This window comes from Sapajus apella, unplaced genomic scaffold (genome assembly GCF_009761245.1).
Source record: "Sapajus apella isolate SASKATOON/1434 unplaced genomic scaffold, GSC_monkey_1.0 scaffold122, whole genome shotgun sequence".
Lineage (NCBI taxonomy): Eukaryota > Metazoa > Chordata > Mammalia > Primates > Cebidae > Sapajus > Sapajus apella.
The window spans coordinates 8,402,088-8,423,643 of NW_022437062.1; the positions used below are offsets into that span (position 1 = coordinate 8,402,088).

A 21,556-nucleotide genomic window follows, 5' to 3' on the forward strand; every position below is an offset into this window, starting at 1 on the left:
TTTCTTTTGCTGTACAGAAGCTCTGGAGTTTAACTAGGTCCCATTTGTCTATTTTGGCTTTTATTGCCAATGCTTTTAGTGTTTTAGTCATGAAGTCCTTGCCTATGCCTATGTCCTGAATGGTTTTGCCTAGGTTTTCTTCTAGGGTTTTTATGGTGTTAGGTCTTATGTTTAAGTCTTTAATCCATCTGGAGTTAATTTTAGTGTAAGGTGTCAGGAAGGGGTTCAGTTTCTGATTTCTGCACATGGCTAGCCAGTTTTCCCAACACCATTTATTAAATAGGGAATCCTTTCCCCATCACTTGTTTTTGTCACGTTTGTCAAAAATCAGATGGTTGTAGATGTGTGGTGTTACCTCCAAGGCCTCTGTTCTTTTCCACTGGTCTATGTCTGTTTTGGTACCAGTACCATTCTGTTTTGGTTACTGTAGCCTTGTAGTATAGTTTGAAGTCAGGTAGCATGATGCCTCCAGATTGTCTTGGCTATGAGGGCTCTTGTTTGGTTCTACATGAAGTTTAAGGTGGTTTTTTTTCCAGTTCTGTGAAGAAGGCCTTTGGTGGCTTGATGAGGATAGTGTTGAATCTATAAATTACTTTGGGCAGTGTGGCCATTTTCATGCTATTAATTCTTCCTAACCATGAGGATGTAATGTTTCCCCATCTGTTTCTGTCCTCTCTTATTTCCTTGAGCAGTGGTTTGTAGTTCTCCCTGAAGAGGTCCTTTACATCGTTTGTTAGTTGTATTCCTAGGTATTTTGTTCTCTTTGTAGCAATTGTGAATGGGAGTTTGCTCATGATTTGGCTGTCTGTTAGTCTGTTATTGGTGTATAGAAATGCTTGTGATTTCTGCATATTGATTTTATATCCTGATACTTTGCTGAAGTTGCTTATCAGTTTCAGGAGATTTTGGGCTGAGATGATAGGGCCTTCTAAATATACAATCATGTCATCTGCAAATAGAGACAATTTGACTTCCTCCTTTCCTAATTGAATACCCTTTTTTTTTTTTCTTGCCTAATTGCTCTGGCTAGAACTTCCAATACTATATTGAATAGGAGTGGTGAGAGAGGGCATCCTTGTCTAGTGCCACATTTCAAAGGGAATACTTCCAGTTTTTGCCCATTCAGTATGATATGGGCTGTTGGTTTGTCATAAATATCTTTAATTATTTTGAGATATGCTCCTTCGATACCTAGTTTTTTGAGAGTTTTTAGCATAAAGGGCTGTTGAATTTTGTCAAAGGCCTTCTCGGCATCTCTTGAGATAATCATGTGGTTTTTGTCTTTGGTTCTGTTTATGTGGTAGATTACATTTATAGACTTGCGTATGTTGAACCAGCCTTGTATCCCCGGATGAAGCCTACTTGATCGTGATGGATAAGCTTCTTGATGTGCTGTTGCAATCGGTTTGCCAGTATTTTATTGAAGATTTTTCATCTATGTTCATCATGAATATTGGCCTGAAGTTTTCCTTTTTCTGTTGAGACTCTGCCGGGTACCACTTTATAATCTGTAAATTACTTTTGCATGTACATATCGTTTCATCCAATTCTCATGTCGACTTTGCTACGTATGTATTATTACTCACATTTCACAGAGAAAGTAATGTAGACTCAGAGGTTAAGTCCTTTACTGAAGAAATACTGCTTACTAAGTGATAGAGCAAGGATTTAAGCCCAGGTCTGTTATGTCTCCAAAGCCCATCCTCAGCCACACTGGTGGATTACAAACCCAGTCTGGATCCCAGAAATGTATACATTCCAAAGCCTTCTTCATATGATTCTTATAATAACAAAGTCCAGAGCCCATGACTATATCATCCTACAGATACGGAGTAAATACTGATAATGGCCTAAAAATGATCACTTAATGTAGCTGAGTTGTTGCTTAAAATCACTTTGTCACTATGTGGTTATTTTCATATCTGGCTTCTTAAGTCTCGTGTTCTGTCCTATATTTTGCTTGAGTAATATTACTGTTTTGTTCAGCAAATCTGTTAATTTTAATTTTTTTATAAGTGAATTACCCACATCAACACTGACATCTCAGTTTAGCTTTATCCAGCCACCTATCCATATTGTCTATCACGTTCTCCAAAGTTTGCTGCACCAGGCAACCCAATGAGAATGCAGAAAGGAAATTTTGAATTTATATTTTTATTTTAATTACAAGAAAACTTCTTCAAAACTTCACCAATTTTTACCATGTTAATGGATGGCAGTTTATACACAGTTTATAAGTGAATATGAGTAAAAAGTCATATAGAATATACTCAATACTATATTGTTGGGGTGTCCGATCAAAAAAGAAGTAGAAATCACTGGTCTAGTCTATAGCCCCTTCCCTATGACCAGGAAGTTGTGCCTGCTCTCCCGGGGAGGGATTGGGAAGAATAATTCCTTTTGAATATGTAATTTGTGCTCTAATCCTCACAGGATGGCAGAAAATGACCTTAGAAGCCAGAAATATCTCCCACGCCGTGAGTGACTTCATCCTCTTGGGCTTCTCTTGCCGCTGGGAAATACAGATTTTCCTCTTTTCCACATTCTTTGTGACTTATATCCTGACTCTCCTTGGAAACCTGGCTATTATGTGTGCAGTGCGCTGGGACCACCGGCTCCACACCCCCATGTACATTCTGCTGGCCAACTTCTCCTTCCTGGAGATATGCTATGTCAACTCTGATGTGCCCAACATGCTGGCCAACTTGCTCTCCAAAAACAAAACCATTTCCTTTGCTCGATGCCTCCTCCAATTGTACTTCTTCTTCTCCCTGGGCACAACTGAATGCTTATTTCTCTCGATCATGGCCTATGACCGGTTTCTGGCAATCTGCCGCCCCCTACACTATCCTACTGTCATGACTACTAAGTTTTGTAGCAGCCTGATCATCTTCTGCTGGGTGTATGGTTTTATCTGGTTTCTAATCCCAGTTATACGCATCACCCAGCTGCCATTTTGTGGCCCAAACGTGATTGATGACTTTCTATGTGACCTCAGTCCCCTGCTGGCCCTGGCATCAGCCTGTGTCCCAATCCCAGGGACTGTTCTCATATGTGGCACCATGAGTTCCCTCCTCATCTTTGCAACCTTTTTCTACATTATTGGCTCCTATACCCTGGTGCTGAGGGCTGTGATGGAGGTACCCTCTGCTGCTGGCCAGAAGAAGGCCCTCTCCACCTGCTCCTCACACCTGACTGTCGTGTTTTTATTTTATGGCTCAGTCATGATGACATATGTGAGTCCAGGGTCAGGACAAGCAGAAAGCATGCAGAAGTTCACAACTTTGTTCTACTCAGTTTTGACCCCTTTGTTCAACCCCATGATCTACAGCCTCCGGAATAAAGAAATGAAGGATGCCTTGAAGAAAGTTCTAGGAGGCTCCTAAAATTGCTCTGTAATGTTAGTGAGTTATTACCAAGTAAGTTCAGACTGTGAGCCCCAGCAGTGAAGAGCTGAGAAACTGGCAAGTAGATGTGAACTTTTCAAAAGAGACATTTCAAAATCCTAAATGCCATGTTATCAATGAAACCTTTACCCGGGCAGAATTAATTGCCTCTTCCACAGCACATTACTTGCATTTCTATTTAACAGGTACTTCATTCTTTTTTGTATTATACTTAGCTATTTACAAATGTGTCTTCACATATATCCCATCCTGATTAGATATTCAGTTCCTTGAGAGCAGGAACTATGTTTTATTAATTTCTGTAATTCCAGAACTCAAAACAGTACCTAGCATACATGTCAATAATATCAATTTAAATAAAACAAATGTATTTCTTCATATTTCCTCATTAGTTTCTATCATTTTTCATGGTCAGGACAATATCTAAAAAAGCCATACAAACTCTGTAACAGTCTATATTTTATATGTCTTATACATGAAATGAAAAGAACTTTCATATAAGAAAGTGAAGTCAACCTTGACTGGTAGGACAAGCCATTACCTGATAATCAAATCAATGGAAAAATTTAACCAGATGAAAGTGAATGTCCAAGAAATCATCTCCTTCCTTCTCTTCATCAATCCCTTTGTCTGATGTAAGTTGCATTATTTTATCTTCTTCTTCTTAACCATGCTTCCACTCCTATGTATTTTTAAATATATCCCACAATCCTTGCTATTGAAAGTGTGGTCTTTGATCATCAGCTGGGCGTCACTGGAGAGCTTTCTAGAAGACAGGATCTAAGGACTCTGTCCTAGTTCTATTGAATCAGAATCTGTGTTTTGAGGACATCCCCAGTGGATTTATTTGCACATTAAAGTTTAAGAAGCATTCATCTATAAGAAATTCTCTGAAAGAGTCACAGTAATAACAACCACATGTAGGACTTCCTGTTGACACCTACCTTCATTTGAACAGTAGTTCTCAACCTACTGACTCAGAATCAGGGTTGGGGCCAAAGTACAAGTATTTTGAAAAGTTCCCTTAGGAGATTGTAACAAACAGAGGGTTAAGAACCACTGCACTGGAATTTAGAAATTCCCACACTCTGCAATAACACAGGATAAGACCATTTCTACATTTCTTTTCTTTTCAAAAGCCACCCTGGTACAAATCAACCACATTAGATCTCAATAATGTTCCTGGACCAAACTGAGGGTCGGGCTGCTATTTTTCACAGCCCAATAACAAAATGCAGATGAACAGGGGAGGAAGAGAGTTTTTATTTCTGTAACTGGTTACAAGGAGATGGTCTGGAAATTATCACCAGACCAACTCAAAATTACAAAGTTTTTCAGAGCGTATATACCTTCTAAGCTATATGTCTACAGGTAAGTATGCGTTCATCTAAAGACATAAGCGATTAACTTCTTTTAATCCATAACTAAGGTCTGAGTCCTGAAGTCCTTCTTCTAGAGCCTCAGCAAGTTTACTTAATCTAAATGGGTCCAGGTGCTGAGATGATTACCCTTTGTCTCCTGCTAAATCACTGGGGTTTGGGGAGTTCCTTCAGACATCCAGTAAACTTGCGTGTGGAGGCCTGGAGGGTTTCTTCACACCCCCAATAAAACTTGTTTAATCCTAAGTAGGTCCTGTTAAGAATTCCTTCATTATTTTGTCAGGCCCAAGAAAGGCCTAGCCAAAACTCCTGATGGGCTGTTGTTGCATTCCAGCCTTTGTATAAGGGCACTGGCTTTTTTAGCTCTAATATTTAGCTTTACCGCTCAGTCAGTACTGAAACAGTTGTGATGGGTGTCTGCATTGGTGAAATCTGTCTTGCCACAATAAGACATAGTGTAATCCAACTATAGTATTCATCACTTTGCTAAAAAATGTTGTGTCTCATAGGTGTAGGCAAGGACTTCATGACCAAAACACCAAAAGCATTGACAACAAAAGCCAAAATAGACAAATGGGACCTAATCAAACTTCACAGCTTCTGCACAGCAAAAGAAACAGTCATTAGAGTGAATCGGCAACCAACAGAATGGGAAAAAATTTTTGCAGTTTACCCATCTGACAAAGGGCTGATATCCAAAATTTACAAAGAACTAAAACAGATTTACAAGAAAAAAACTAACAAGCCCATTCAAAAGTGGGCAAAGGACATGAACAGATACTTTACAAAAGAAGACATACATGAGGCCAACAAACATATGAAAAAATGCTCATCATCACTGGTCACCAGAGAAATGCAAATCAAAACTACATTGAGATACCATCTCACGCCAGTTAGAATGGCAATCAGTAAAAAATCTGGAGACAACAGATGCTGGAGAGGACGTGGAGAAATAGGAACACTTTCACACTGTTGGTGGGAGTGTAAATTAGTTCAACCATTGTGGAAGACAGTGTGGCGATTCCTCAAGGACCTAGAAATAGAAATTCCATTTGACCCAGCAATCCCATTACTGGGTATATATCCAAAGGATTATAAATCGTTCTACTATAAGGACACGTGCACAGGAATGTTCATTGCAGCACTGTTTAGCAAAGGCCTGGAACCAATCCAAATGCCCATCGATGATAGACTGGACAGGGAAAATGTGGCACATATACACCATGGAATATTATGCAGCCATCAAAAATCATAAATTTGTGTCCTTTGTAGGGACATGGATGAACCTGGAAACCATCAATCTCAGCAAACTGACAGAAGAGCAGATCAAACACCACATGTTCTCACTCATAGGCGGGTGTTGAACAATGAGAACACATGGACACAGGGAGGGGAGCACTACACACTGGGGTCAGTTGGGGGGAAATAGGGGAGGGACAGTGGTGGGTGGGGAGTTGGGGAGAGAGAGCAAGGGGAGAGATGCCAGATATAGGTGATGGGGAGGAAGGCAGCAAATCACACTGCCACATGTGTACCATGCAACAATCTTGCATGTTCTTCACATGTACCCCAAAACCTAAAATGCAATAAAATAAATAAATGGGAAAAAAAATGTTGTGTCCACGTGCACACGAATGTTCATTGCAGCACTGTTTACAATAGCAAAGACCTGGAACCAACCCAAATGCCCATCGACGATAGACTGGATAGGGAAAATGTGGCACATATACACGATGAAATATTATGCAGCCATCAAAAACGATGAGTTTGTGTCCTTTGTAGGGACATGGATGAACCTGGAAACCATCATTCGCAGCAAACTGACAGAAGAGCAGATCAAACACCGCATGTTCTCACTCATAGGCAGGTGTTGAACAATGAGAACACATGGACACAGGGAGGGGAGCACTACGCACTGGGGTCAGTTGGGGGGAAATAGAGGAGGGACGGTGGGGGGTGGGGAGCTGGGGAGAGATAGCAAGGGGAGAAATGCCAGATGTAGGTGATGGGGTGGAAGGCAGCAAATCACACTGCCACGTGTGTACCTATGCAACAATTTTGCATGTTCTTCACATGTACCCCAAAACCTAAAATGCAATAAAATAAATAAATGGGGGGAAAAAAAGATGCAAGTGTAGTATAGTGCAAGGAAAATAAAGTTTAGAATTTGCAAAAAAGGAAATAGCTAACATGGGGTAATTTATGAAGAAAAGAGGTTTATTTTGGATCATGGTTCTGCAGGCTGTACAGGAAGCATGGTGTTGGCATCTGCTCCTGGTGAGGGCCTTAGGGAACTTTCAATTGTGGCATGGGGTAGCCAGCATGTCGCATGGTGAGGGAGGGAGCCAGAGAGAGGAGGAAGTGCCAGATTCCTTTAAACAATCAGCTGTCATGTGAACTGAGTGAGACCTCACTATGACTATGGGAAGTCACCATGCCCTTTATGATCCACTCCCTTGACCCAAACACCTCCAACCAGGCTCTGTCTCCAGTGTTGCAGATCACATTTCAACATGCGGTTTGGAGGGCACAAATATCCTAACATATTACTGGTATTCCCCAGAAGAAATGCAAAGTGGTGCTAAGTATTTTCCTCTAATTATCTTCACAGAACTCTTAAAGGAAGAATTTTGGTTTGGGGGGAGAGAATAAAATGGGTAGAATGCCTTAGGTGGCCACTGGCAGGAGACACAAGCATATGAAAGTGGAGAGGAGAGGGAGAAGGAGAGGGAGAATGAGGGCAGAGGGCAAACGAAAGACAAAGAAAGAGAACAGAAAATAAAGATCATTAAGTGTTCGCTTCTTTTTTTCCCTCACACAAAGGTATTTCCAATGCAGCAGTCATGCAATATAATGAAAGTTCAGGCATAGTTTAGAATTTAAAAGTATTGTACGAAAATATATTGTTATGAAATCCGTGTTTTGCGTATTGCAAATGAATCCTCCCCTTACTGCTTTTATAAAGCTTCTTCTTGATTGAAAAAAAAAAAATGTTGTGTCCAAAATAGGTGTCTCTTTTAAATGTTGTTTACATGCTTGTATTTAGAAGATTACACATAGTAAAAAGAATTGAGAATAGAAAGAAAAGTGTGTACAGCAACTTATGCAATCATTCATTTAAAATATTTCTGAGAAAAACTATCCCAGCGGTGTACTAGCTTTTGGATTAACCCAGATTATCAAAATTTCCTTCCTTCCCTTAGGGAGATCGCAACTCCCTAATAGAAGTAAACTTCTTTAACCTTTCTTGTTCTGTAACAGTTTGATTGAAATATAGTTCATATACCATACACTTCTTTTTAAAGTATACAATTCAGTGTTTCTAGTTCATTCACATAGGTGTGCAACTACTACCACAATAAACTAAGAAAATTTCACCACCCACTCCCCCACCAAAAAAAAAATTCCAAACCCATTAGCAGTCACTCCCCAGAAACCACTAATCTACTTTCTGTCTCTATGAATTCACCTATTCTGGGTATCCCTCTAATACCAAAACCAAGAAAGAACATAACAACAAAAAGAGAACTGCAGGCCAACATTCCTGATGAACAAAGATGCAAAAATCCTTACCAAAATACTAACTAACTGAATCCAACAGTATATCAAAAAGATATTCCACTACAATCAACTTCATACCAGGGATGAAGGGATGATTGAACATATGCAAGTAAATAAATGGGATATACCACATAAAGAGAATTAAAAACAAAAATCACATGATCATCTCAATAGACTCAGAAAAAGCATTCGGTAAAATCCAGCATCCCCTCATGATCAAAACTCTTAGCAAAATCAGCATACAAGGAACATACCTCAATGTAATAAAAGCCACTTATAGGCTGGGCGCGGTGGCTCAAGCCTGTAATCCCAGCACTGTGGGAGGCCGAGGCGGGTGGATCACGAGGTCAAGAGATCGAGACCATCCTGGCCAACATGGTGAAACCCCGTCTCTACTAAAAAAACGCAAAAAATTAGCTGGGCATGGTGGCACGTGCCTGTAATCCCAGCTACTAAGGAGGCTGAGGCAGGAGAATGGCCTGAACCCGGGAGGCAGAGGTTGCGGTGAGCCGAGATTGCGCCATTGCACTCCAGCCTGGGTAACAAGAGTGAAACTCTGTCTCAAAAAAAAAAAAAAAAAAGCCACTTATGACAAACCCACAGGCAACATAATACTGAATGGGAGAAAGCTGAAAGCATTCCCTCTGAGAACTGGAACAAGACAAGGATGCCCATTGTCACCACTTCTATTCAACATAGTACTAGAAGTCCTAGCTGGAGCAATCAGACAAGAGAAAGAAATAAAGAGCATCCAAATCAGTAACAAGGAAGTCAAGCACTCTGCTGGTGATATGACTGCATACCTGGAAAACCGTAAAGACCCCTTCGAAAAGCTCCTAGAACTGATAAATGAATTCAGGAAAGTTTCAGGATACAAAATCAATGTACACAAATCGGTAGCCCTGCTATACCCCAACAGTGACCAAGCTGATAATCAAATCAAGAACTCAACCCCTTTTACAATAGCTGCACACACATACACACACGCACACACACATGCGCACACACACACACACACACACACAATACTTAGGAATATACCTAAACAAGGAGGTAGAAAACAAAGGAGTGTTCCTGTGTAAGAAAAAGTACAGAACACTACTGAAAGAAATCATAGACAACATAAACAAATGGAAACACATCCCATGATCATGAATGGGTAGAATCAATATTGTGAAAATTACCATACTGCCAAAAGCATTCTACCAAGTCAATGCAATTCCCATCAAAATGCCACCTTCTTTCTTCACAGAACTAGATAAAACAATCATAAAATTCATGTGAAACCAAAAAAGAGCCTGCATAGCCAAAGCAAGTCTAAGCAGAAAGAACAAATCTGGAGGTCTCACATTATGTGATTTCAAACTACACTTTAAGGCCATAGTCACCAAAACAGCATGGTACTGGTATAAAAATAGGCACATAGACCAATGGAACAGAACAAAGAACCCAGAAATAAATCCAAATATTTACAGCCAACTGATCTTTGACAAAGCAAACAAAAACACAAAGTAGGGAAAGGACACCCTATTCAACAAATGGTGCTGGGATAATTTGCTAGCCACTTGTAGGAGAATGAAACTGGATCCTCATCTCTCACCTTACAAAAAACCAACTCAAGATGAATCAAGGACTTGAACATAAGACCAAAAAACCATAAAAATTCTAGAAAATAACATCAGAAAAGTCCTTCTCGACATCGGCTTAGGCAAGGATTTCATGACCAGGAACCCGAAAGCAAATGTAATACAAACAAAGATAAATACATGGGACTTAATTAAACTAAAGAGCTTTTGCACAGCAAAAGGAACTATCAGCAGAGTAAAGAGACAACCCACAGAGTGAAAGAAAATCTGTACAATCTGTACATTCAACAAAGCTGAATTCTAATATCCAGAATCTAATACAAACTCAAACAAATCAGCAAGAAAAAACAATCCCATCAAAAAGTGAGCTAAGGCCATGAATAGATGATTTTCAAAAGAAGATACAAATGGCCAACAAACATATGAGAAAATGCTCAACATCATTAATGATCAGGGAAATGCAAATCAAAACCACAATGTAATACCACCTGACTCCTGCAAGAATTGTCATAATCAAAAAATCAAAAAATAACAGATGTTAGCATGGATGCAGTAAAAAGGGAACACTTCTACACTGCTGGTGGGAATGTAAACTAGTACAACCACACAGAAAACAGTGTGGCAATTCCTTAAAGAACTAGAAGTAGAACTACATTTAACCCAGTAATCCCACTACTGGGTATCTATCCAGAGGATCCTTGCATCTGCATGTTTATAGCAGCACAATTAGCAATTGCAAAAATGTGGAACCAGCCCAAATGCCCATCAATCAACGAATGGATAAAGAAACTGTGAGAGATATATATGTGATGGAATACTACTCAGCCATAAAAAAGGAATTAATTAGTGGCATTCGCAGCAACCTAGATGGGATTAGAGACTACCATTCTAAGGGAAGTAACTCAGGAATAGAAAACCAGACATCGTATGTTTTTACTCATAAGTGGGAGCTAAGCTATGCAAAGGCATAAGAATGATACAATGGACTTTGGGGACTCCTAGGGAAAGAGTGGGAAGGGGGTGAGGGATAAAATACTACAAATTGGGTTCCGTGTATACTGCTTGGGTGATGGGTGCACCAGAATCTCACCAATCATCACTAAAGAACTTACTCATGTAACCAAATCACCACCTGTTCCCCCAAAAACCTATGGAAATAGAAATTTTCTTAATAAAGATTATATATATATATTCTCAGATCAATCTCCAAAATGGAAAAGGAATATAAAAAGAACATAAAACAGACAAAGTAATACAGATACCCCTGAACACTATTAAACTGATCAACGTCCTCATCTACTTGTCCAGGTCACTTTCCTCACAGGGCTTCACCCTCCCACTGCAAGACATTTATATCATAATGGTGCTTGCAATATGCTAAATGTTTATGTTCCCCTAAAAGTCATACACTGAAATTCTCACCCTCAAAGTGATGGTATTAGGAGGTGGAGTATTTGGGAGGTGACTAAGTCATGAGGACAGCCCCTTCAGGAAGGGCATTAGTGCCCTCATAAAAGAAACCCAAGAAACCCCTTGCCCTTCCACCAAGTATGCAGGAACACAGCAAGATGGCACCATTTATGAACCAGGAAGCAGGCCCTCCCCAGAGTAAATTTGTTGGCACCTTGATCTTAGACTTTCCAGCCTCGAGAACTGAGAAATCAGTTTCTGTTTTTACAAGCTAACCAGTTTATGTTATTTTCTCATAGAAGCCCAATGGGCTAACTACTCTTTGACATTTTCTGGAGGGTAAAATTACTCCAACACATGTTGATGGAGCTCCCACTGCGTGCTTGGATGGCTTGGTTCTACCAACATGTAGAGACATCTGCCAGAAAGTCAGGGAAGTGGGACAGAAAAGTGAAGAAGGCTTCACTGCAGAGTGCCATATTTGCCAGGCTGAAGACTTTGAAATATAAATGGAAACAGGAAAGTGAGCTAAATTCATCAGTGTTTTAAATGAAAACTTCTACCATAGTAGGGAGAATGAAGAGATAAGACATCAGTTGTGTTAAATAATCTGCTCCTCTGAAAAGGATGAGGAAATCTCAGCACCTTGCTCCAGTTACATCCGGTCAAAGAGCATTCTGGTTTGACTGACTATAGCTAGGAACATCCTTGGACTTGGAAAATGTCCCTGGCTGTAGCTGTCTTCTTAGAGAGAACTAAATGAAGTCTCAGGGAAAGACTTTCTGCTTCACAGCCACCTTATTCTATGTTAGGTTTGTCAGTGCCATTCAGTCAGGCACTGACAAAATCTCAGGAATACCTGATGAGCAAGTTGCATTCATCACTCAGTGTAGCAAAGGATAACATATTTCATGGGGAAACTCTGAGATGCCTCAGTATGAAGATGTTAGAAAGAACCTATTATAGGATTTGTGCTATGATTGGGTGATTTCGGGGAGGGTCTAAGGAAGTAGTAGTTCGCTCCAACTGGGTGTTGTCAGAAAGCAAGGGCAATTCTATGACTAGAGTTTTTGTTTGTTTTTTACTTTAAGTTCTGGAATACATGTGCAGAATGTGCAGGTTTGTTACATAGATATACATGTGCCATGGTGATTTGTTGTGCCTATCAACCCGTCATCTATGTTTTAAGCCCCACACGCATTCGATATTTGTATGACTAGGTATCTTAACAAATCTAATCCATAGAGAAAACAGAGAAGAAAGAGAATAAAGCTTCTCTTTTCCCTTTTTTCTGAAAGATAACAGTCACTCGTTTTACAGAGAATGTCTGGTATTTTATGGATAGCAGTAACTTTGTTTTGTCTATGCTTAGACCAAACAATGAAGTGGTCTTCTTTTGTCTCATTTTATCACTATCTCAGAGAGATATTGACTGAGGTTGTATTCCGAGAGATCATGTCCGAAAAGAAAATAGCTATGAGTATCAGACCAGTTTGAAAATCTTAGAGGTTTGCTATAATATCAAATAAGTTATGGATGTCTGGGGCTGTTTTTCTACCTTCGAGCTTGTAAGATTTTTTTCTTTGGCTACATGGTAGACACAGAGAGTTAGAGACATGTTATTGGTTGATTGATTAATCAGTCCATTGATTAATATTTTGCTCCACCTGTGAGAGGTTTGCAGCAAGACAAAGACACTATTTCAGTTTTCTTAGAAAAAATAAACAGAAATTAAGGAATGCCCCAAGGGAAGTAAGTAACAAGCACAGAACTGTCTCTTGACGCTCTTCTCCTTTTAAAAGCAGTAAATGTGTCCTCAAGAATCAGAATATACAAGCTAACTTACTTCCTGGGAGGCTCTATTTAACACCCCTCCATCCTTCAGCAAACAAAATCGGAATCCTTATCACAGTTTCCACCCTTTTTCTGCTCTCTAATTATTACCAAAAAGACTACCACTTCTCTCTAAGAAAATAAAAAAGAAACATCTGAGAACCTTCAGTTTGGGACTTTCTTTGCTGATACAGGTAAAAAAAAAAATGATACAGTGTTTAGAAGAATAGAAAAGTCATAGTATAGTTGCAGAATCTAATAGCCTCTACCCACACTCTCTTTGAATTCACCACAACATACATACAACCAATATTTCTTAAACTCTTCCTGATCAGGCACTGGTCAAGGTACTCCATCTCATACAGTAATCTTTACAACAGCTCTTAAGGAAGGTATAATTATGCCCATTTAATAGTTAAGGAAACTAAGAGAGTATTAATTTCCTATGACGAGTAAAAAAAACTCTTGACCCTAAATCCAGGATTTTTTCTTTTTTTTTTTCCCCCCATTTATTTATTTTATTGCATTTTAGGTTTTGGGTTTTTTTTTTTTTTTTTTTTTTTTTTTAATCCAGGATTTTTTCTATCTTGTACAGCTGCCTACCACTTGTCCCAATCTGGAGAATTATCTTATCCTGACTTTTTAAAGTACTTTCTGGCAACAGATTACCCAACATTACAGACGTGGCAGCCCCATCACTGAACCTGCACAAAACAAGAGGAGAAACGTGTGTTGTGATGAGACATCTCTGGGTTGGCTGAGGAACGGGCCAACCAAGCCAGGTGCCCAGACTTCTACTGCATGGAAGTTTGGGGGAACATTAAAAAACCAGAGAAATGCCTTTGCATCACACTGCATGTGACACAGTTTGGCTCATTCAGTCATAGTCTATCTTCACCCCACTTTCTGAGGTTGGCTAATTTAACAAGTAAACAGATTTTTTAAGGCAATTTTTGTTAATTAACTTGATCCAAGCAGCCTGAGTACAGAAACCCAGTGTTGGGCCCATGTTCACAGTGCCCTCTACAGCCAATGCAGGGTGAATCAGCTAGATTTTTTTCTTTCTTTTTTTTTTTTTTTCTTTGCTCCAGCTGGGATTTGTGGCGGGTAAACATCATAGCTTCTTCTGCACAGAAGAGATAAGTAACAAAAGGTGAGTAACAATACAGTCTGATTAAGACTGCTAACTCAAAAAAACATAAAGCCATTATGCAAAAATATAGCCACCCAAAGTCATTCTGCCTGAGGTGTTCCCAAACAGTGACTGGGAAAGGAAACAAAAATGTAAATGTTTTTCTTCTTTTGAAGTCTCCTGCTAAGCCTATCTTAACATTAGATCAATAATATCAGGTTCCACCGTTTATGTAACTAGAATAGGAGCCAATTGACTCTGTAGACTCATATTCCCAACTCAGACAAAGACCTGTTTCAACAAGACAAAATTAAAATTAAAATTAAACCTGATCCTATCCCTCAGCTCTATCTCTCCTTGATGGCTGGGGAACTATGTTAACAGAAGTAAGAAGCAGCTACCTACTATTAATTTGAATGTTTTACTCCTGAAATTGGTAGGCTGCATCACCAAATAGCATGAATCAACGAGTTAGTTCACTAGCTCAAAAAATAAAAGTGATTCCAAAGAGTCCCAAGGGTTCTTTGTTCCACAGTCCCACAATCTGAGTCCGCCTTGCCCACAAGTATTGTGCGGATATGATCCCTTTCTGGGAAATAAGAAAGTTTATTTATTCATTCATTTTATGGATATTTATTAAAAGCTTTCTAAGTACAAAGCACTGTGCTAATGCCCAATCACCTCTGATAAAGTAACTTCTCAAACTGATTTCAAGCCCATGACAAAATTCTATTTGAAACTTGATGCTCAGGAAGATTCTGTTGAGTGAAACAATTCAAAGAATTTTCCCTTGGTAGGGGCAAGTCTTGTTTAAATAATAACATGGATTATTTAATGTCTGGTTTAGATAATAACATGGATAACAGAATTCACCTCAACAGATAATGAACTTCCTAGAAAGGCAATAAATTACATCATGCCTTGAACTATTCTCCTAAGCCATGCTTGCGAAGAGTTTTCTTTATCAATTCTGCAATATTCTTTCTTGAAAGCAGAAGAGTTTTGCTATAACCACTACTCTGAATAAAAAGTACTTCCAAGGAGAGAATTATCCAGGGTAATATTACCAAAAGAGAAAAAGAAATTGTTAAAATGCAGTCTATGTGTCATTCTCAAGACTCTAGTAAATACAGGGCTTAATGTTAGAGAAGGATATTGACAATAAGAACTCTAATATACTGCCAATGGTAATGAAAAATAGTGCAATAATTATAGAAAACTTTAGCTTAATTTTCTACAGATGAAGATACACACCTCCTATGATCCGGCTAATAGAAATCCATGTACATGTGAGCCAGGAGAGATAAACTATATAGTCAGTCATAGTAACATTATCCCTAATAGTCCCAAAAGAAGTAAACCAAAATATTTACCTGTTGTAGAATATTTTAAAAAGTGATGGTTTGGGTCAGGCACAGTAGCTCAGGAATGTAATTCCCAACACTGTGGGAGGCTGAGGCAGGAAGATCACTTCAGCTCAGGAGTTCGAGACCAGCCTGCGCGACATGGCAAAACCCCATCGCCACCAAAAAACAAACAACCACACACACACACACACACACACACACACACACACACACACACACCCCATAAAATTAGCCGGGAGTGGTGGCACATGCCTGTGGTCCCAGCTATTCAGGAGGCTAAGATGGGAAGATTTCTTGAGCCCGGATGGCTGCAGTGAGACAAGATGCACTGCCCTCTAGCCTGAGTGACAGAGAGAGACCCTATCTCAATCTTTTTAAAAAGTATTGGTTCATTCATACAATGTAACAGTATAGGGCAGTAAAAAATTGTCAGAATACAGATATATGCAACAGCATGAATTTCACAAACTCACTGTTGAATCAACAAACCATCCAAAAATATAACAGTATTTCATTTTTCAAAGAACAAAAACGAGCAAGACTTAATACTGTACCATTGTTTAGAGGTACATGCTTAGTTATTAAATTGTAAAGAAAAATCAGGAAGTGATGATCATAAAGAAGAAAGAGTGTTATGATAGGCGGGAGGGAGGGACAGAGTGATGGGGATAGGGCATGTGAGGAGACTCTAGGACACGATATTCTATTTCTTGATCTCAGTGGTAGTTACAATGATGTTTCGTTTATGATCTTTTATTAAGATATATATTTATGTATTGTGTATGTTTCCATACATTTCAAAATAAGAAAACTTCTGTGTTTATTCACTGATACTGACTTGTAGTGTATTTTAAAGACCAACAACTACTGTCCAAGAGGACAATGTTTCAGGGTTAGGCAAAAATAGTCAATATTGGCTAGCCACAAGTGGTTTAGGACTGTAATCCCAGCATTTTGGGAGGCCAGGCATGAGGATCATTTGACCCCAGAAGTTTGAGACCAGCCTGGGCAATATAGGAAGACTCTTTCTCTACAAATAATTTTAAAATTACCTTGATATGGTGGCACATGCCACATGGTGGTCCCAGCTACCAGGCAGGCTGAGGCAGGATTGCTTGAGCTGGGGAGGTTGACACTGCAATAAGCCATGATTGCACCACTGTACTCTAGCCTGGGCAACAGAGCAAAACCCTGAATCAAATATATAGATATAGGTATAGATATAGATATAGATACATAGATATTGATATCTATTGATAGATGTGCTTATTGCATTCCCAGAGATAGTTTAAACATAAATCGGAGTTCTCATCTATCCTTTCACTGGCATCCAGTAATTGCTGGTGCTTTTACAGCTCACAGGCACATGAAAATCTTCAACACCCCCAGCAACTCCAGCACCTTCACTGGCTTCATCCTCCTGGGCTTCCCTTGCCGCAGGGAGGGGAAGATCCTCCTCTTTGTGCTCTTCTCCGTTGTATACCTCCTGACCCTCATGGGCAATGGTTCCATCATCTGTGCTGTGCACTGGGATCAGAGACTCCACACCCCCATGTACATCCTGCTCGCCAACTTCTCCTTCCTGGAGATCTGGTATGTCACCTCCACAGTCCCCAACGTGCTGGCCAACTTCCTGTCTGACACCAAGATCATCTCCTTCTCTGGGTGCTTCCTCCAGTTCTACTTTTTCTTCTCCTTGGGTGCTACAGAATGCTTCTTCCTGGCAGTTATGGCATTTGATCGATACCTGGCCATCTGCCAGCCTCTACACTATCCAACCATTATGACCAGACATCTCTGTACCAATCTCGTGGTCAGTTGCTGGGTACTTGGTTTCATCTGGTTCTTGATTCCTATCATCATCATCTCTCAAATGTCCTTCTGTGGATCCAGGATTATTGATCACTTCCTGTGTGACCCAGGTCCTCTTCTAACACTCACCTGCAAAAAAGCCCCTGTGATAGAGCTTGTCTTCAATATCTTAACTCCTCTGCCTGTCTTTTTGCTCTTTCTCTTCATCGTGGGCTCCTATGCTCTGGTCCTGAGAGCTGTGTTGAGGGTCCCTTCAGCAGCTGGGAGAAGAAAGTCTTTCTCCACTTGTGGGTCTCACCTGGCTGTGGTTTCACTGTTCTATGGTTCGGTAATAGTCACGTATGGGAGCCCAACATCTAAGCATGAAGCTGGAAAGCAGAAGACTGTGACTCTGTTTTATTCCGTTGTTACCCCATTCCTTAACCCTATGATATATAGTCTTAGGAACAAAGATATGAAAAAAGCTCTGAAGAAATTTTGGGGATCATAAAATGTTAATGAAAAAGTCCTTGTGTAACTAATCTTCTCTTTAATTTTGCAGTCTAAAATAAACTGGTTTTATACAGTTAATTGTTCATCTCATTGGCCAAAGCTAAAACACTTGTGAGCATGTTTCTGTTATTTCTTCTTTCAGATCTTGATTATTTGCCCAGTCATCTAGCATGCCTTAATATTTTTTAATTGACTACTGGACATTGTATTTTAAAAACTATAATGTGTGTGGTCATGAAGGTTAAGTTTTCTTCTAGCCAGTAGATGGAATAGAGGCAGATCACACAGATTCTATTTAAGCACTACTTCTATGTGTTTTTAAAATAGTCTGTGCTAGTTTCAGTTTTACTCCAAGGTTGTGGTTTTTGCTGCAGGAACATAGCCTTTCTCAGACCTCAGGTGCAAATCTGGAGTGTTTAGAAGACCCCTCCACTGCGGCTGATTCTGGCCTCCTATTTCATTACTTCTTGAACCCCAGCACCTTTGAAACTTCTTCTTTGCTCTTTACACGCTCAGCTTTAGTTTCTGCTAGCTATTTTGAGGTGTCGCCATGTACACATACAGCTTAGAAATTCAAAAATGCCTTGAAGGGAAATTGCATCACATTTTTAGTGTAGTTTCTGTGGTCCTCCCTCTCCAGGATTTGTTTCTCAAATGTCAGCTGCTTTGGTGACTGAAAACACCAAATTCTCTACCTTCGCAGTTCAGTAAAACTACTGCTCTCTGCGCAAGCTGTATTTCTCCTTTCCCCACTCCTTTCCCAAACGCCTCCACAGTCTCATACTCTCCCAACCATTAAATGGTCAAATATCTTCAGGGAAAAACACGTGGTGAATGTGAAACTCACCCCCCTTTTCTTCCTTTTATCTTGGACTGTAGCCCATGAAGTCTTGCCTACGTCAGTTGCTCTGAGTGCCTTCAAATAATTGTTTTATGCATTTTTGTCCAGACTTTACTTTTGATGTAAGTTACTTTTGGTTTAATACAAGTTTTTCAATCATGACCAGAAAGTTTTTTCTATTCTGTCTAGATTCCATACATTCTCACTTCTTCCTTCACTTTCACAAGATGATCACGTAGCATGTGTGTTCAAAAGTCCACAAGTTGTAGACAGGTGGATATAGAGGCCAGCATAAACACATAACTGGGATGCGGGCCTGACCTGCTCTTCTTTTCATTGCAAGCAGCAAAGAATCCCTGAGGACTCTTCCACTGCAAGAAGCAAGGGAAAGGTTACTTATGGTAAAATAAATGATAAAACCAGGACCACAGATTTAGGCCTTTTTTTTAATGGAAGGCACCCAATAATTATAGATCAGTAAAAATAGTTACTCAGAATTTGTATTAGGAGCTTGGGCTAGTTCTCCTCAAACTTTTTATCTAGGCCTGGACTGAAAGGTCATGCTAAGATTGAAGTGTCTTCACTAAGCCAAATGCCTGTTTTTCAGGTGAAATAAACAGGAATTCGAAATCAGGAAGCAATTTGCTAAGGATAATGATTTTAAGAATTACAAAAAAAAAAAAAAAGTTTTTATCCACCACCCTTTTAACTAGTCCAAGTTCCCTTTTCTTTGAAAACTAACCCTGAATTTCTCTTTAGGATTTCTCACTTATTTGCCAGTCATATCACAATAAGGTTGTTTTCTTAATACACATGAAGCTCTGTAAAATAGTAAGAGAACAGAACAGCATCCCAGTAAGAAAATGAGCAAAAGGATATAAACGAATAATGTCCAGAAAGATTCTTAAACATGTGGAAAGGGTACTAATTCATTAAAAGAATAAGCCTATAAATATATCTCACTTTTTACCTATTAAATTGACAAAGATCAAAAAGTTTAACACATTGTATGTCTGAGGACTGTGAAATGGGTTCTCTCACCCTTACCTGGTGGGCATATAAGTTTTACAAACTCTATGTAGGGTGACAAGGCAACCTCTCTCAAAATTTCAAAGGCACATACCCTTTAAAACAGCAACTCAACTTTGAAGGTGCTTAGACTACAGATATTTTGACACACGTGGGAAATGATGAAAGTACAGGAATATTTACTGCAGCATTGTTGTAATAGCAAAATATTAAGAAAAACATCAGTTCCCATTAATAGAAGACTAGCAAAATGAGCTATGGTGCATTATACTTATAGCATGGAATATTATGTCTTCAATTTATAAACTATGAAACAGTTCCATATGCAGTGATATATAATATGTCCAAGACATAGCGTTAAGTGGAAAAAGCAAAGTGAATAGCAGAGTGTATTGTAGTTGCCTTCCATGGAAATGTGTATATCTCCTGAAAGAGCTCCAAGAAACTGATAAAAAGTGTTGCTTCAAGCGAGAAGAATTTGGTGTCTAAGGAACAAGAGAGTAAAGGAGGCTTTTTTTCACAACCCCTTTTGTGTTTTCAAATTCTTTGCTATGTGCCCATATTATTTATTTTAAAAATAAATAAAACATATTTTGTTAAAATTTTTTATTTCCATAGGTTATTGGGGAACAGGTGGTGTTTGGTTATGTGAGTTCTTTAGTTAAACAAAAAACAATTTTCTAGGAGAACTTTCTGATCATTAGATTTGGAAAACCATTTTTTCCCACAATTATAGATTTCCTTAGGAGCCTGTTTATTGATAGAAAAGTTGAATGGGGTCTTCAGAGCCCCTTAACATCACTTCACTCAAACAGTTTTGTGCTTTAGAAAAAACCCGAGCTATGTCTTCCTCATCTTAGGGCTTATGCAAATATCCTGTTATAAAACTTTAACTAGTTTTATCACATTTATACTTAAACATCACCTCCCTTATTTTTCAATTATTGATTTTTATTGCCATTGTTCGGTACCTACAATGTACCAAACATTGAGCCAGGAAATGAGTTTGAGCCAAAGGTATGTAAGACACATTTTCTTCTCTCATAAGATTCACAGTCTTGTGATACAGATACAAAATTGCAAGGTTTTCTTTTTGTTCAGTAAAAAAAGTTCAGTGAGAGGGGAAGGCCTAATTATAATTAAGTAATCTATTCCATGGAAGCTCATAGGAACCTGCATGTGCGTAAGCATAGAGTTTCTGTAAAAGAGGTTGTAAGCACAGCGTAGGCATTGTCTTTTCGCAAATGCACCTCAGATTACAGAACAGAAGTGCTTCTAGAAATTATCTTACACCATAATCAACCACTCCTAGTGGTTACTACAAAGGTCCCAGAGACAAAGCAAGTTTGACTCTAAAATATAATACAGGCCGCGTGTGGTGGCTCACGCCTGTAATCCCAGCACTTTGGGAGGGCAAGGCAGGTGGATCACCTGAGGTCAGGAATTCGTGACTAGCCTGGTCACCATGGTGAAACCCTGTCTCTAATAAAAATGTAAAAGAATTAGCCGGGCATGGTGGTGCATGCCTGTAATCCCAGCTACTCGCGAGGCTGAGGCCGGAGAATCACTTGAACCTGTAAGGCAGAGGTTGCAGTAAGCTGAGATCATGCCATTGTACTCCAGCCTGGGCAACAAGAGCAAAATTCCATCTCAAAATAGTAATAATAATAATATAAACTGAAGACCAAAGAGAGATATTATTTAAAA

General features: G+C 39.3%; 2 protein-coding genes across 2 annotated transcripts; both read left to right on the forward strand.

The window, feature by feature from the left end:
* Positions 1 to 1,463: 1,463 nt before the first annotated feature.
* On the forward strand, positions 1,464 to 3,727 carry LOC116538745 (olfactory receptor 11H6-like). The gene has a single exon (XM_032261272.1). It carries the CDS (start codon positions 2,445 to 2,447, stop codon positions 3,384 to 3,386), a length of 942 nt encoding a protein of 313 aa, XP_032117163.1. The 5' UTR covers positions 1,464 to 2,444; the 3' UTR covers positions 3,387 to 3,727.
* A 13,169-nt stretch (positions 3,728 to 16,896) lies between these two features.
* LOC116538803 (olfactory receptor 11G2) lies at positions 16,897 to 18,615 on the forward strand. Its single transcript, XM_032261351.1, has one exon. The coding sequence runs from the start codon at positions 17,042 to 17,044 to the stop codon at positions 17,975 to 17,977; it is 936 nt and encodes a 311-aa protein (XP_032117242.1). The 5' UTR covers positions 16,897 to 17,041; the 3' UTR covers positions 17,978 to 18,615.
* Positions 18,616 to 21,556: the final 2,941 nt, after the last annotated feature.